The 13759-nt window shown below is 37.5% G+C and overlaps 2 protein-coding genes across 5 annotated transcripts in view; both read right to left on the bottom strand.

Moving 5' to 3' along the window:
• GFRAL (GDNF family receptor alpha like) overlaps nt 1-1234 on the bottom strand; it is a 30436-nt gene extending 29202 nt beyond the window's left edge. Inside the window, exon 1 of the mRNA XM_038132484.1 lies at nt 1012-1234. Within this exon, the coding sequence (XP_037988412.1) occupies nt 1012-1033 (22 nt within the window). The 5' untranslated portion in view covers nt 1034-1234. The remainder of the gene's footprint in view (nt 1-1011) is intronic.
• A 3223-nt stretch (nt 1235-4457) lies between these two features.
• Nucleotides 4458-13759, bottom strand: part of HCRTR2 (hypocretin receptor 2) — a 33743-nt gene continuing 24441 nt past the window's right edge. For 2 of the 4 annotated variants that reach the window (XM_038133962.1, XM_038133961.1), the window contains 4 exons: nt 10167-10387; nt 8627-8748; nt 7324-7545; nt 4458-6146 (listed from right to left, as the gene is read on the bottom strand). In XM_038133962.1, the coding sequence (XP_037989890.1) occupies nt 5953-6146; nt 7324-7545; nt 8627-8748; nt 10167-10387 (759 nt within the window). In that variant the 3' untranslated portion in view covers nt 4458-5952. The remainder of the gene's footprint in view (nt 6147-7323; nt 7546-8626; nt 8749-10166; nt 10388-13759) is intronic. The other 2 variants (XM_038133963.1, XM_038133964.1) reach the window with 2 other exon arrangements.

The raw sequence follows: 13759 nt of genomic DNA, 5'->3' as shown, positions 1-13759 counted from the left end.
TTTAGAATGCAGCACACTGTAGCTTCTGCAATTTCTTAAACTGACAGTTACTACTTTAGTTGGTCACTTTACTTATTTACTCCACTGTTTGGAATACTAAGTGATTCTGCATAGAAGAGTTGAGGGCATACAAGAGTTAGTTTGCAGCTAAAACTTTTAGAGGGATCCATATTGACAAGAAGACATCTTTAAATTTCCACAGATGTCTGTATTTTTATGCAAAGGCCTATTGATTCACTGGGTAGGTATAAAATTCTCTGTTCTCTGTAGAATTTGGTGCCTAAAGTTAAAAGGAGGCAGAAAAAGAAACATTTTAGCACCTTCATTTTGCAGATTGGGAACTGAGGAACGGAGGAATTACAACTCCCAATTCTGCAATCCTAAAATAATGTAAATAGGTAATAATGAACATTGGGAATCCAAGCTGCGGTTTCTATCCAATGGCAACAGCAGCGGGATAACAAGCTCCAAAGGCAAATTGGCAAACTACAGCTGAATGTACTTCGAATACTGTTGAAAAGTGATAAAAGACACTTAATTTTAACAAAACCTGGGGCAGAACTACCTAAGGAATACTTTTAACACAGAAATATAAGTTTAGAGTGCGGGGGTGTTAAAGAGAGAAGCAGCATGTATACAGTGAGGAGAAAAGGAGAATAACAAAAATTAAAACATACTTGTCTCATCATATTCTCCGGTACCAAATCCTTTTGTACCAGCTTTGTCGACTTTCCCCTTTTCTCCCCTCAAACTCGAAGGAAGTGTCAGCAGCCCTGTGCGCACACCGGCAGCACCCCGCGCTGCCCAGCCAGCGAGCAGGTGGCTGCTCATTCACAGCAGGTGTCCCCGCCGGGGCGCTCCTTCCCGCCGCCCTGCCCCAGCCCTGCCGCGGAGCTCCCGGCGCTCCCCCGGCCCCGGGCCCGCCTGCAGACCCGCGGGAGAAGGAGCCGTGCAGTGAGAGGGAGGGAGGGAGGGAAGGGGCGGCCGGAGCTGCCCGCCCGCCGCACTTACCGGGGCCGAGGAGCGCGGCCATGGCGCCGCTGCCGCTGCCCCCGGCGGGGCCGCGGGTGCCGGAGCGGGGCCGCGGGTGCCGGAGCGGGGCCGCGGGTGCCGGAGCGGGGCCGCCCCTTCAGCACCGGCCCGGGGACAGCGCCCGCCGGCCCCGCCCGCCGCTCCGGGCGGCTCCGAGCGCGGCGCGGGCGGGGGCAGCGCTGACAGCCGCCCGTGCGACGCTGCCTCTGCCCACCTCCTGAATGAAGCTTCCCACCTCCGGGAGCCGCCTCGGCTGCCGCTGTCACACCCTCTGCTTACATTTCTGCTCTTGCCACAAACGCTGAGCCGGACTGCGTCCAGATGACAGGCAGGAGTTCTTCGGCATCTTCCACGGGATCTGGCACTCCCTCCGCGCTCAGTTCTCCCTCATTTGATCTCCAGAGAAACTAACAGAGCAGGTCTTTGGCTGCTGCCTATAATCTCCTTGGAAAACGCCTGTTGCTATGTCTTATCACGTTCTGTAAGCACTTTTCAACACATTTTAGAAATTAATTTATTTTCATCTCAGATGTGGAATACAATCTTAATTGGTTAAGGAGAGAGAAGACCTATGGAATATGTTGGACGGCAGACCAGGGGAACAAATAATTAATCTATAGTCTGGATTGGTCCAGACTGGACCATGAGTGGAACCTCAGGTGTTTCACTAAAATACCTCAAAAACCAGTTTGCCATACAAGTCAGCAGCTGACTTGGTACTTAACAATGAAGCAGTCGGCCATAAAGGGTGCAGTCATACACCTGCTGGCTCCAGTGTGTGTGCTTTGCTTTTGCAGTGGAAGGAGAGGAAGCTACAGATCCCTACTGATTTCCCCATGCTACTCGTGAATCTTATTTTCACAAAATTTTAACTGTCTTTGGTCCTTAAATGCCTAACCAAAAAGATGTCATAAAATTTTCAGCTTAGCTATCAGAGAGACAGATATAGTGGTTGAAGTCCTGTCCCTACTGACAAAGCAAAACTTGACACAAAGTCCAGATTTTGATTATTTTTCTTAGCTCAGGAAAAATCAGTCTTGCCTGTAATTTCTCTTTTTATTTTATTTTACACAGATTTTTAGCTAGTTTTTTAAACTGCATTATTTATGTAACCTCTTAATGACAAAATTACTAAATATTTGTTTGTGGGCTTTTTAATTGTTCAATAAATAATATATTACTTCACCCAATATATCCAACAGCCACAGAAAAACCTAATTGTCAAGTAGAAAGAACAGCCTGAGAGGTTAATATAATTTTAGCTGTGAGACAAATTCTAGTTGGAAAGCTAAATTTGCCTTTGCCTTCAACCATTGTAATATGCAGCAGTAGGTTATCTACTTAGAAGACTGACTTAAAGTAATGTTTGGTGTATTCTCCATCTTATAAAACACTCTCCAGGTCAATAACACATATCAATTTTGCTAAAATCAGAGAATGAGATGGTTCTCTCCATTTAGTCCAGAAGAAAAGGAAAATCATTGTGGTTTTGGAGGTGGAGACAGGGAGATATTGTCTTGCATTCATTGTGACTGCAAGCCACAAGCTTATCACTACAGTGACAACAGTAAAGGAGAAACAGGTCAGGATATTAGACCTTCAAGACTGTGAAATATGTTGAGAGACAAAGCACCAGAATGATGGTGGCACAAGAACTTATATCTTCAGGAACAAATATGCTGTGATTTAAACCCTATGTTTAATGCTGCTGTGGACAAGCAGAAATAATGGCATGAGAACTCTGTTTCTGCATTTATCTCCATTTCAGTAGTGGAAACACTAGACTAACAAAGCAGCTAGAGGTAGCAAAGCCCAAATATGGCTCAGATTTTAGATAACATTCAGTATTTTTATGCTGGATAAGAAATGTTCATTCATTATTCACTCTCTTCTCACAGCTATTTCTATCTCCATTACTGGCTATTGCTCACTATTTGGTTTATTTATCCCAGTGATTATGTTAATTTTAAAAAGGTATTTCTTGAATTTTATAAAACTAAAGGAAAAAAAGAATAAGAATATTTTAATCAAAAATATTTCTTTTTGAATGAAAAATCTTTTCATAAAAATAACCAGATATTTATCTTTATAACCATATTTCACCAATATTTATCTTGATGGCCACAGTGTCTGGCAAAAATTAGTTAATGCTCTCTAGCTATCCTTAGAATTTCAAATCTGATATAACATCTGATTGTATAATTTGTGTCTGAAGGATATGCTGTTTACTCAATAGAAATTGTCCAGAGAAAACCCAGAATCATTTGCTAATGAATGTCTCATATTTTATTTATCTTCTCTGCACAAAAAATACTGCTAAGTTAAAGTTGTGGTTAGAAGAAATTCCTAGAAATCTTGGAACATTTTAATTCTGGAGATCTAGGTGAAAATAAGAAAAGATCTTAAAAAGAACCAAATATATGCTTTCTCTTACAAAGACAAAATTAAAGCCAGAATCTCCCTTGCTAACACGGCACAGAACACCTCCAAAAACTGCCATTGACCTTTAGTGATGTTTTTGCCTCAGAACTAACTCAGCTAACAGAATTTATCCCCCTGGCATTAAGGTAGCAGCAAAAAGAATACAAATTGTGTTAGCAGGTGGTATTCACCCCTCTTTAGAAAGATGCTAATTAGGATTTGTCCATGAGCATCACTAACATCGATATTTCAGTTCTTTCTTTGTTGGCCCAAGTTAGGAGTACCGAACCCTTTTCCTCTCTGTTTGTCTCACAGAGATCTGGGCAACACACCTGACAAGGCATAAAAATTTTGCTGGCCTTCCACAGTGACCCATGACCTTCTATGTTGGAGAAGTATACATACTCTCCTCTTATGCTGTCCAAGTTTTCTTAAACAACCTTTGCTTTCTACATTCTTTCTCTTTTTTTTCAAGGATAAGCTAAAAATACATTTTCTGAAATAAAAATATAGCTTTCCCAAATTTGGGCATAATAGACATTTTTCAACTGTGGGCTGAGATATTTTATGTCTCAAATAAATGATTACTGATCATTATTTTCCAGCTGGGTTGCTATAAAAGTTTTTAACTTTATGACTGTTTATTTACTTATAACTAAAAAAAGGAAGATCTTAGAGGACTTTTTAAATTCCATTTGCCCATATCTGTAATGTTTTAATTCAGCAGGTGTTTGTTCAATCATTTCAAATTATATGGAAAAACTATATCTCTTGTTCAACACTCTTTAACAATTCTGCATTTTCCATGGTTGAAGAGCAAAAATAGCCTTCTTATGGTAAAGGAATTGCAATAGCTATAAAATAAAATCCTGCTGTGTTTTCCACAGTTATTTGGGTTTTATTTTTCTTAGAAGATACAAAGTAAAATAATTTCTTAAAATAACATTGATATAATAACTATACTTAAAAATGAAGCTTACACATAGGAATATTGAAAATCCTATTATTTTATTTTATATTTAAACATTCTCTCCATTTAGATATTTTTCTTTATTCTTTTTTAATTAAAAAAAGAGAATTCTCCTTTTTCTCTTTAAATAGAAAACTTTAATATCCAAATGAATGCAAATCCCTTTCACTTAACACCAATGTAAACTAGTAGGAATTGCAACAATGTCAAGTAAAACAGCTGTTGGGGAAAGCTAAAGCATAAAGTGATTGAGCACTTCATAAAACTATAGTTGCCATGATAGATAATACATTGCATGACATTAGGTCACAGAAAAACCTAGAAAAAATATTTACAAAAGGTAATCAAATTACACCTGGTCAATTAATAATTGGCTTTATAGAAACATTTGAATACATGAGACTGTCTTCTTCCTATGACAAATCCTTTTTAATAAAAAAGTTCTCCCTCTCGTCTTACCTATTATTTTGAAAAATCTGGACTGAAATGCAAGAATAGTGCCTCAGGGAAATTGTATCTCAGGTTCTGATAATTAGCCTTTTTCAACCAATAGACACATTCTTCTAGAAGACTAAGTCTCCACCGGTGCACCATGTTCATCCTTTAAGGAGAAAAATACAATACATAATAGGAAGCTCCAGACCAGAGAGATTATCCCATAAATAGGTATATAGATTTGTAAATTGATTGTATCTTTAGTATTAAATGGCAATTGAGAGAGAAGTCATGAAAAAGACAACTGATGTTTCCTACATTAAAGATTTTCAGAGATCTTCTGGAGCAACACTTACACATTCTGGACTAAAATGAGCTACCAAAGTTAAAATGTCCAGTCCTTCAGAGGTGCTGACACTTGTTATTCCTACTGGCCTGAGCAGGAAATTTGAGCCTATAGCACCTTTGAGCATCACATAAGTTTTATTTAAATGGTTACTTTTTAGGCACTCAAATCTGAAAAAAATAAAAGGCTGTTTAAGTTTAATCTTAAGAAAATATGTGACTTTCAGCACTTTGAATTCACATCTCAGAAGCAGGTCTGTACTTAGAAAAGTAATGCAGACTCTCCCCAAATCAGTCTGAAGTGAAAGTTCCATAATAAACAGAACTTACTACAAGTGGATTTGCAGAAAAAGAAGTGCAAAGTAATGCCAGAATATCACTAGTGCATAAGTAAGCATTCTTTGTACATGAGTCAATCATTTATAGAAAGAGGATATAAATAAATGATGTTTGATCCTTCTTTCAAATACTTAGATTTTTTTATATGATACATTTTAGAATATTTCACAGCATCTAAAATATATAAAAATAAATATCTACAATATTTACAAAGTATGATACAATCCAATCTTTAAAAAGAATTGTAAAGACGTGTTCTTTAGCTCATACTGAGGTAAGTAGGTTTCTGTAAGACTGAGAAAAAAGAGAATAGGCAGTTATTTTGAAGGAACCCCTTTGTCCAGTTGTAGTCTGTACCACAGCTAAAAGCATGTGACACTCTGTGGCAGTTGTAGTGTATTGAGCCAAAGTCATCCTTGCTGTAACTCCATCGAAGTGAGTTTAGTTACACTAGGGACAAATTTATCCCACTCTGCATTCTCTGGTTTGACAGTGTCTTCTGCAGAAACCCTCATGGCTTCATCTATATTTGAAGTCACATTCATCCCAGGTATGGGGAGATGCAGTTCTGCTGGCTTCAATGGGCTGAGCATAGCTGGGATATCTGTAGATAAAATAAAGATTTCAAGATCATTTCACTGCTTGTACCAGGTGGCTGGCTAACTGACTCTCTGATTTTCTCTCTCTGAACATTATGCAGGTGATAATCTATTAATAAAATGGTCTTCCAGAAAATGTTTCAAATTGCATTTGAAAATTTGAAGTGAAAGCTTCTTGGCTGAAAACTAAGGGCATTTCTGATGCATAAATCTTGATTTTTTAACTTTTCAACATTTTCATGTGTTCTAATACTTATTAATATGCACTATTTAGTAAATTGCCCTGTGGTTCCTTATCCACATGCCTCTCTGACCAGCAGAGCACCACAGCTTCCTGTTTATAAGTCAGTCATGGAATCATTGATTGTTTGGGTTTGAAGAGACATTTAAAGACCATCTAGTCTAACTCCCCTGCCATGAGCAGAAGACAGAGAGAAGAGAATAAATGAGAAACAAAGGGTAAAACATAATTTACAGCCACACTGTCATATGAGTTTCATATTTGTAACTTTGCTTGTGCTGTACATAAAAGAATGGCAATACTACTGAATTCGGGTGAAAAACACCATTCCTTCTACGTTAAGTAAAAAGTGGCTTCCCAGCTGTTCCTGAACACGTGCAATAGCCTACCTAACATGAAAAAGAACAAAAAAATTTGGAAAATAAATTAATATGAATTTCTTATTTGATCAGCCTAACTCACACCAGAATGCATGCTAAGCAGATAATTTGAAATAGTGAAGGACAGCATGGTAGGTCAATCTCTACACCCAATTTTGATTAAAACATTTGTTATAAAATATACCACAACTTCAGCTAATTAGATGAGAGTAGAATACAGCTATTCATAAACAATTTTCATACTTTCACATGCTTGTTCTTTATTTACTTAGTAGTCTAAAAGAAATAGGTATCCAAAGAAATTATTTGTATAAAATATGACTGCTTTGCTCCCTAGCTATCTGCAACACAATTGAAATAAATGTGAGAAATTTTCTTCCCTCATTGTATAATCAGAGTTATGGCATAGTCTATAAAATATTTATTTTAATTTCCTTTTCTTACAGTCAGTTCTTAATTTTAAACACCCTTCTCTCTTTGTGCTCAGATCCCAATATTGATGGATGCAGAATTAGAATTTACTTCTATGGGATCAAAAGGCATAGGGACCAGTATACTAACAGTGGGTAATAGATGCAGTACCATTTGATGGAATTGTGTTTATGTTGGTCAATACAACGTGTTCTGAAAGTTTTGAAACGTTATCAAAATTGCTGATTTGAGTGGTCAAGGATTTCCGACTCTCTGTACTGGCACGACCTCTGTTGAACCGTTCGTCATGGTGGCTGCGAATGCCAAAGATGCAACAGGAAAATGCTGCTTTAAATTCTTCTCTAAATTTCCCTGTCAACCACAAAAATGACTCATGAAAAAATTGTACTATAAACCGCATTTCATCAAACTTTATAGATTCGGATATAAAGGAGTTATCTAAAGCAAAATTAATGCGAACCACCCAGATGCTCTTCTAATGCAGAAGCAGAAAATCACAGTTTAATCATCTTGGAGAAAGACAGAAAAAAGACAACCTTTCTAAGAGGTGTGATGTGAAGACTGAATTATTCTTGGCTAGACAGAATGGACAAACTAGAACGATTAATGAAACCACCTCATAGATAGTCTGCTGATTATTTACATATGTAACAAAAAATAATTGAGCAAATATAGGCTTGAATGATTGAATCCTTACTTGATATGTGAAATGAGAGAGCATGGCTAATTTGTGTTTTATCATTAATAGATTTTAAAAGAAGATTCACAATGTTTGACAATCCCAAGCTTTTGGGGCTCAGAGGAAATTGTTCAGATCATTCTCATACTACATACCACAAAAAAACTACAGTGGGCCAATATGTAGTGAGAATCAATAGAGTTTTGCCACCCTGTATTTAGCTGCAATACTACCAGGTCAGGTCCTGATTCTGCTCTCCAAGCTAAATGACACAAATACAAACTAAGACAAATCTATACTAGTAAGTAAACAGCATCCTGGCTGGTTCTTTGAAGTTGACCCCACTTGGCACAGTCCGGCCATGCAGGTGCTATTAAAGACTCACAGCCTCCAAATCCCAATATTTGAATATAACACGCCAGCTGGGGACAGCCCCCGGACTGTGCTACCTGCCAGAGAGCATCCAGGAGTGTTTAGAGGAATGGTGATTGTTTCAGATCAAAGTCATGCCAGGAACGTCTCTACCACATTAATGTCACACTCCAGCACTTGGACTCAGGTCCTGGCACACTCTAGGTTACTTGTTGGTAGACAGCCTGAGGGTAACGGGGTACTTGAGGCAACTTCTTCTAGGAAGAGGATCTAGCTCCCACTGGTGGAGCTGAGCTGAAGTTACATGATCATTAATTTTTGCTATGGTTCATTACATTCAAATTATACATTAAACTTGAATTCTAGGTAACAGTAACTTACCACTGAGGAAGTTATAAATAATAGGGTTGGCTGCACTGTTTGCGTATACAAGCCAGTGTGAGAATGTGAACCAGGCATATACAGTTTCTCTGTCATCAGCATGATTAAACATCCCCAAAACCCTACAGAAAGAGAAAAGCAAACCTGAAAGATGGCAAAATTAGAATTAATTTTAAAAGATTTTACAACTTCTAGCCTGATTTTATCTCTGATGACCCATTTGCAGTACTAAAAAAAGGCTGATTCAGCAGTGCTCTCTTACTTGAGAGAAAGAAATCCTCTCCCCAACCCTCAGCCTCCCCTCTTGGTGGTTTGGCACAACTGAGACTTTACCATGGTGAAAATGCTCAACTTTTCTGCCAAGTAACTAAAGTCATCTGGTGTCACATAAGGTAAGAAAAGACAGGAAAAGTTGCTTTTGATGTTCTTATGTCACTAGCTTCCTGGATCTAGGCCCACTCTCCAAGACTCTCTCTAGGCCACTCTCCAAATATCTCTGGAATTGTCACTGAAAAGGCCTCAAGCCAGAGGCTCCCATAGCAGCTTCTGCCCGCCAGGGCAATCTGCATTTCCCAGACTCTTTACACATTACTTCTGCCATTCAAATGAAAATCTAACTCTGGGCCTACTCGGCTCTTGTTGTTGAGGTAGCCTGTGTATTTCTTCTGTTTCGGGTTGTAGATGGTGTGAACCATCTTCTGGAAATAGCTTTCTCTCTACGTTTTCTACAAAGCGACTTCAGAATGAAAAGTATTTAAATTAGGCCTCAGGGAAGGGACAGAATTGAGTGGGATGTATTTAAACCTTGAAACTATCCCTTAAAAACTAAAATGTTCCAATAACACTCCAATTAAAAAAGCACCAATAACATGCTCATTGTTTTTAGGATATTCAAATCTTCTGCTATGTGCCATTATTTACTGGTATTCCAGAGGACTCATGAGGTGTAACTTTACTACAGCCTCAGTCTGTCAGGCACTGAACAAAAACCAAGAGTGTACACAATTACATATTGAATGCACAGAGAGAAAAAGATAAAAAGTTAAAATACAGCTTCATAGGACCAATGGAAGGGTTAGTCTAAGGTCTCAAAACTATACATGAGTAGCTTAGGTTTAAACTCAGCATTTCACAGTGCTTGGAGCCAACCCACAACACTGCACTCTGCTGCTAACCTTCAGCTGCTGCTTCACTGCACTTCCATGGGGGCATTTACAGCAAACAAGCTGTAATCCCACATAAATGATGAGGTTTAAGGAGGAGATAGGTTAGATCATTTTCATAAGGAAGATCTTGTTAATAAGAGTTCCACAATCTGGCCTCTAGTTTAAGTCCTATAGATAGGTTATATATATATACATATATATGTTATATATATTCTTTTCTTGCAATGCTATGCTTATTTTCCACTTCTTTATCATGCAATAAGTAAGCTTATCCTTCAAAAATATCTGTAAGAATAAAAATAATCTTCTAACGGAGAATTCTGGTTTTAGACAGAAAGCTTTACCAAGTGTTTATATTTTGAGATAAACTATACCTTTTCAAGACATTAAGGATGCTAATTGGTAGGTAGCAAAGTGCAAAAACCAGAAGGACAACCATTAGCATACGTGCTGTTTTCCTTCTTGCACGAATCTGTTTTATTTCAGCTGCCACAGCACTAATCTTTGACTTTGTTGATTGTCCCAGCCCTCGGGGCTGTGCTGAAGGCTGCTGAGGCTTCCATTTCTTCTGAACAACAGAAGAAGTTCCTGGGATCTAAGGCAAACAAAATAAGGGGCATTTTGAAAAAAAACATTTAAAAAAACTGATTTTGTCTGCAGATATAACAAGAAAAATAGACACCTTGACATAGACAATGTAAGCTCACAGGGATAAAAAGGATTTTTTAATTAATTTAATTCATGTAGCTGCAGGAAACAAACTGAATTTCAGAATTTCAGACACACAAGAAGGAATGCATAAAAAAATTGTGTTTTATACACAGATACCAACTGATGCCCTCAAATTTTCTTTACTTCACACATACCTTGCCTTGCCTGCATCTTCAGACTCCCAAAATTACCAACCCTATTGCTGCAATTACATTGCCATAAAGTTCTACATTAAATGCTTTGTTGTATAGCAGAATAGTTTTTCCCATTAATATGCTACTAATATAAGATACCAAACAGTTTTTCAGTAGTGGAAAACAAGGATTTAAAGCCTGCATAGCTTTAAGTGCCATAAAACTTCCATACATGCAACCTAGATGACAGTGAAGTAGCTAAAGAAATAATCACAGCTGAAGTGTGGATCTCTCTGCAAAGTTCTTCTAAATGGAGGGAAGTCATGGAAAAGAGCCAAGACTCAGGAAGAATTAGACTAGTCAAAGATATGTTGCAATAAGTTGCATGTAGGACCATACTACTAAAAAAAAAGGTTTTTGTTTTCTGTGCCCTCACATACGACAAGCCAAGTAAAACAATTTTGCTTCAGTTCTTCTAAATTACTTCCTGCCTGCAGCAAAATGTGAAAGACTGCAGATGTCAAGGATTTTCTCAGAGAACTCTATTACAATTACATTTATAATATTTTGAATGTCATACAGTGTGAAAACCTTTTGGCTAGAAATAGTTTTATTTATGTGTAGTACAATTGTATGTAGGGTGACTGATCTCATGAGAAATATTTCAACTTCAAAAGTATCTGGAAAGTTCACATTGTCTATTGTAACTTTTTTTTTTTTTTTAAACAGGGCTTATCCAGACAAACTGACCCAACAATTATGAAAATTTTGTATTTATTTAAGAAAGATAAAAAGTAATCTAAAAAGCATGCACATTCAGAATCATTCTAGAAAAACTACCATGCTGGGATTTTGTTGGGGTTTTGTGGGGTTGGGTGAGGTTTTTTTTTTGGGTTTTTTTGGGGGGGGGTTTTGTGGGGTTGGGTGAGGTTTCTTTTTGGTTTTTGGTTTTGGTCTATTTATTTTTTGTTGGCTTGGGAGGGGTTGTGTGTGAATATCTTCAGACAAGCCCTTATTTCAGCATTTATGTACATACCAAATATGATTTACAACCCTTGGAACAACTGGCAAAGTTGCCATGTAATGAGCAGGAAATCCAGGAAGCAAAATTGGGGATAAGTTATAACATTTAGTTTTTACTAGTGTATCCATGGATTTAAAACAACTCAGCCCCTTGCACTTCTACTGTGGATTCCCACTTAGACAGCTGAAATCAGCAATTACCAGCTTGACCATTGCACATCAGTACTATTGGAAGGGATTTGCCCTACTTGACTGTGGGGTGTAGCAGAGAAGTGATAGAATGAGAGGAAATGGTCTCAAGTTGAGCCAGGGGAAGTTTAGATTGGGTATAAGGAAAAACTTCTTCACAGAAAGGATATTCAAGCCTTGGAAGAGGCTGCCTAAGCAAGTGGTTGACTTACCACTCCTGGAGATATTTAAAAGCTAAGTAGATGTGGCACTTAGGGACATGGTTTAGTGGAGGACCTGGCAGTGTTAAGGTTGTTATGGTTGAATTCAATGGTTGTTATGGCTGAATTCAATGTCCTTAAGGGCATTTTTCAAGATAAATGTTTCTATGAGTCTGTGATTCTGTATGTACAAATAAGTATACAGAAATTGGGAGCATAATGCATATATTTGCTTGTTGGTAATCAATCAGTCACAGAGATAATTTTGAAGCATTTGTGTAATTCCAATGTTTTATGAAAAGCCTATTAGCTGTGAATAAACAAGTACTAAAATTTAGAGTTTTACTTTCTTATGCACATTTTCTCTGAAATAGTTATTACATTTCCCTCAGATAATTATGAAGTGGCTTATAACCAAAGAAAATCTCTCAAATGTAGTATCAACTTGCAAAGATTGGGAGGGTATATTTCAATTACCAAAAGGAAAATGGATAAGGTTCCTAATTATTAATACAAATGTGCTTTAGTGTCAATGCATTCAGACATCAGAAAATTGAAGCATACTAGGAACTTGACATTACAAATTGTGTATCAACATTTTCATCATATTCAGTTCATTCAGTTCTGTTTGTACAGAAGCTGTTTTTAATCTACTTAAAATTCACACAAGAACATAGACTTCTAAATTACTACTTCCTTACTAATAATTAAAATTAATTACTCAAAATTTCTAGTATTTTTGCAAGATTGTACTTGTCTTTATAAAGGTGAGTCATTAATTCAAAGATCTGCTTGATTTATACAATCAGAAATTTTAAGAGCTATTCCACAAAGTATGACAACAATAACTTGCAATTCAGTCTTCTCTTTTTCATCTGAAAATTTGCATGCACAACACATTACATTTTAAAAAATAACGTGTAGAAAAAATGTAGGGCATAGAAAGCATCTACTGTTAGTTGGGTTTTTTCTATCATGTACATCTGAGAGGCTTATTGTACCTTGCAATAAGATCACTGTATTTAACTGAATTTCTGGTAAACAGCATGATTTTTTATTGAAACTGTTACCAAAGAATACATTTAGAGCACTTCATTCATTTGTGCTACATGACTGATTACAGCACACCTGCTGCACTTAGAAAAGTGCCTGATGCCTGCAGCCAAGTCACAGTTGATAATAGATGTGCAGTGGTTTTAATTTCACTTAGTGCAGCCTCTTACACATAGTGCTATCATCTAGGCCAGGCAGAGAGACAGCTGTAATTTGGCACAGCTGATAGCACTAAGCCTGTAGTAGAATTTCTCTTTTCGTCACTGAAAAACTAAGGATCATCCTAACCTTGCCAGCAAGATGAATAGGGGGAAGAAACATTGTGAAGAACAAATAGACCAGCTAAAATAACTGGGGAGTGGAGGTGGGGCAACCCGAAAAAAAGAGGTTGGTTTTCAGTCATTCCACTTCTGCTCTGCATCTGAGCCAGCAATTTCAACTATGTGTAGGTTAAGAACAACTGCTTTGCATTAACTTAGTTAATGAAGAGCTTGACAGGGTAGGCAGATTGTAAAGAAGGTACAGGAGAGATGGCTGAGAAGGATTATGCTGAAAAAGTCACTGGGTGATACGTGACAGATTCAGTAAGGCAGAGCATATTAGAACTATGTTTAGACTGAACTTAATAACAAAACTAAGCAAGAAATCCTTTGCTCT

The sequence above is a fragment of the Motacilla alba genome, chromosome 3 (genome assembly GCF_015832195.1).
Source record: "Motacilla alba alba isolate MOTALB_02 chromosome 3, Motacilla_alba_V1.0_pri, whole genome shotgun sequence".
Lineage (NCBI taxonomy): Eukaryota > Metazoa > Chordata > Aves > Passeriformes > Motacillidae > Motacilla > Motacilla alba.
Note: the sequence above shows the minus strand (reverse complement) of the source record. Positions and strands in the feature narration are given on the sequence as shown.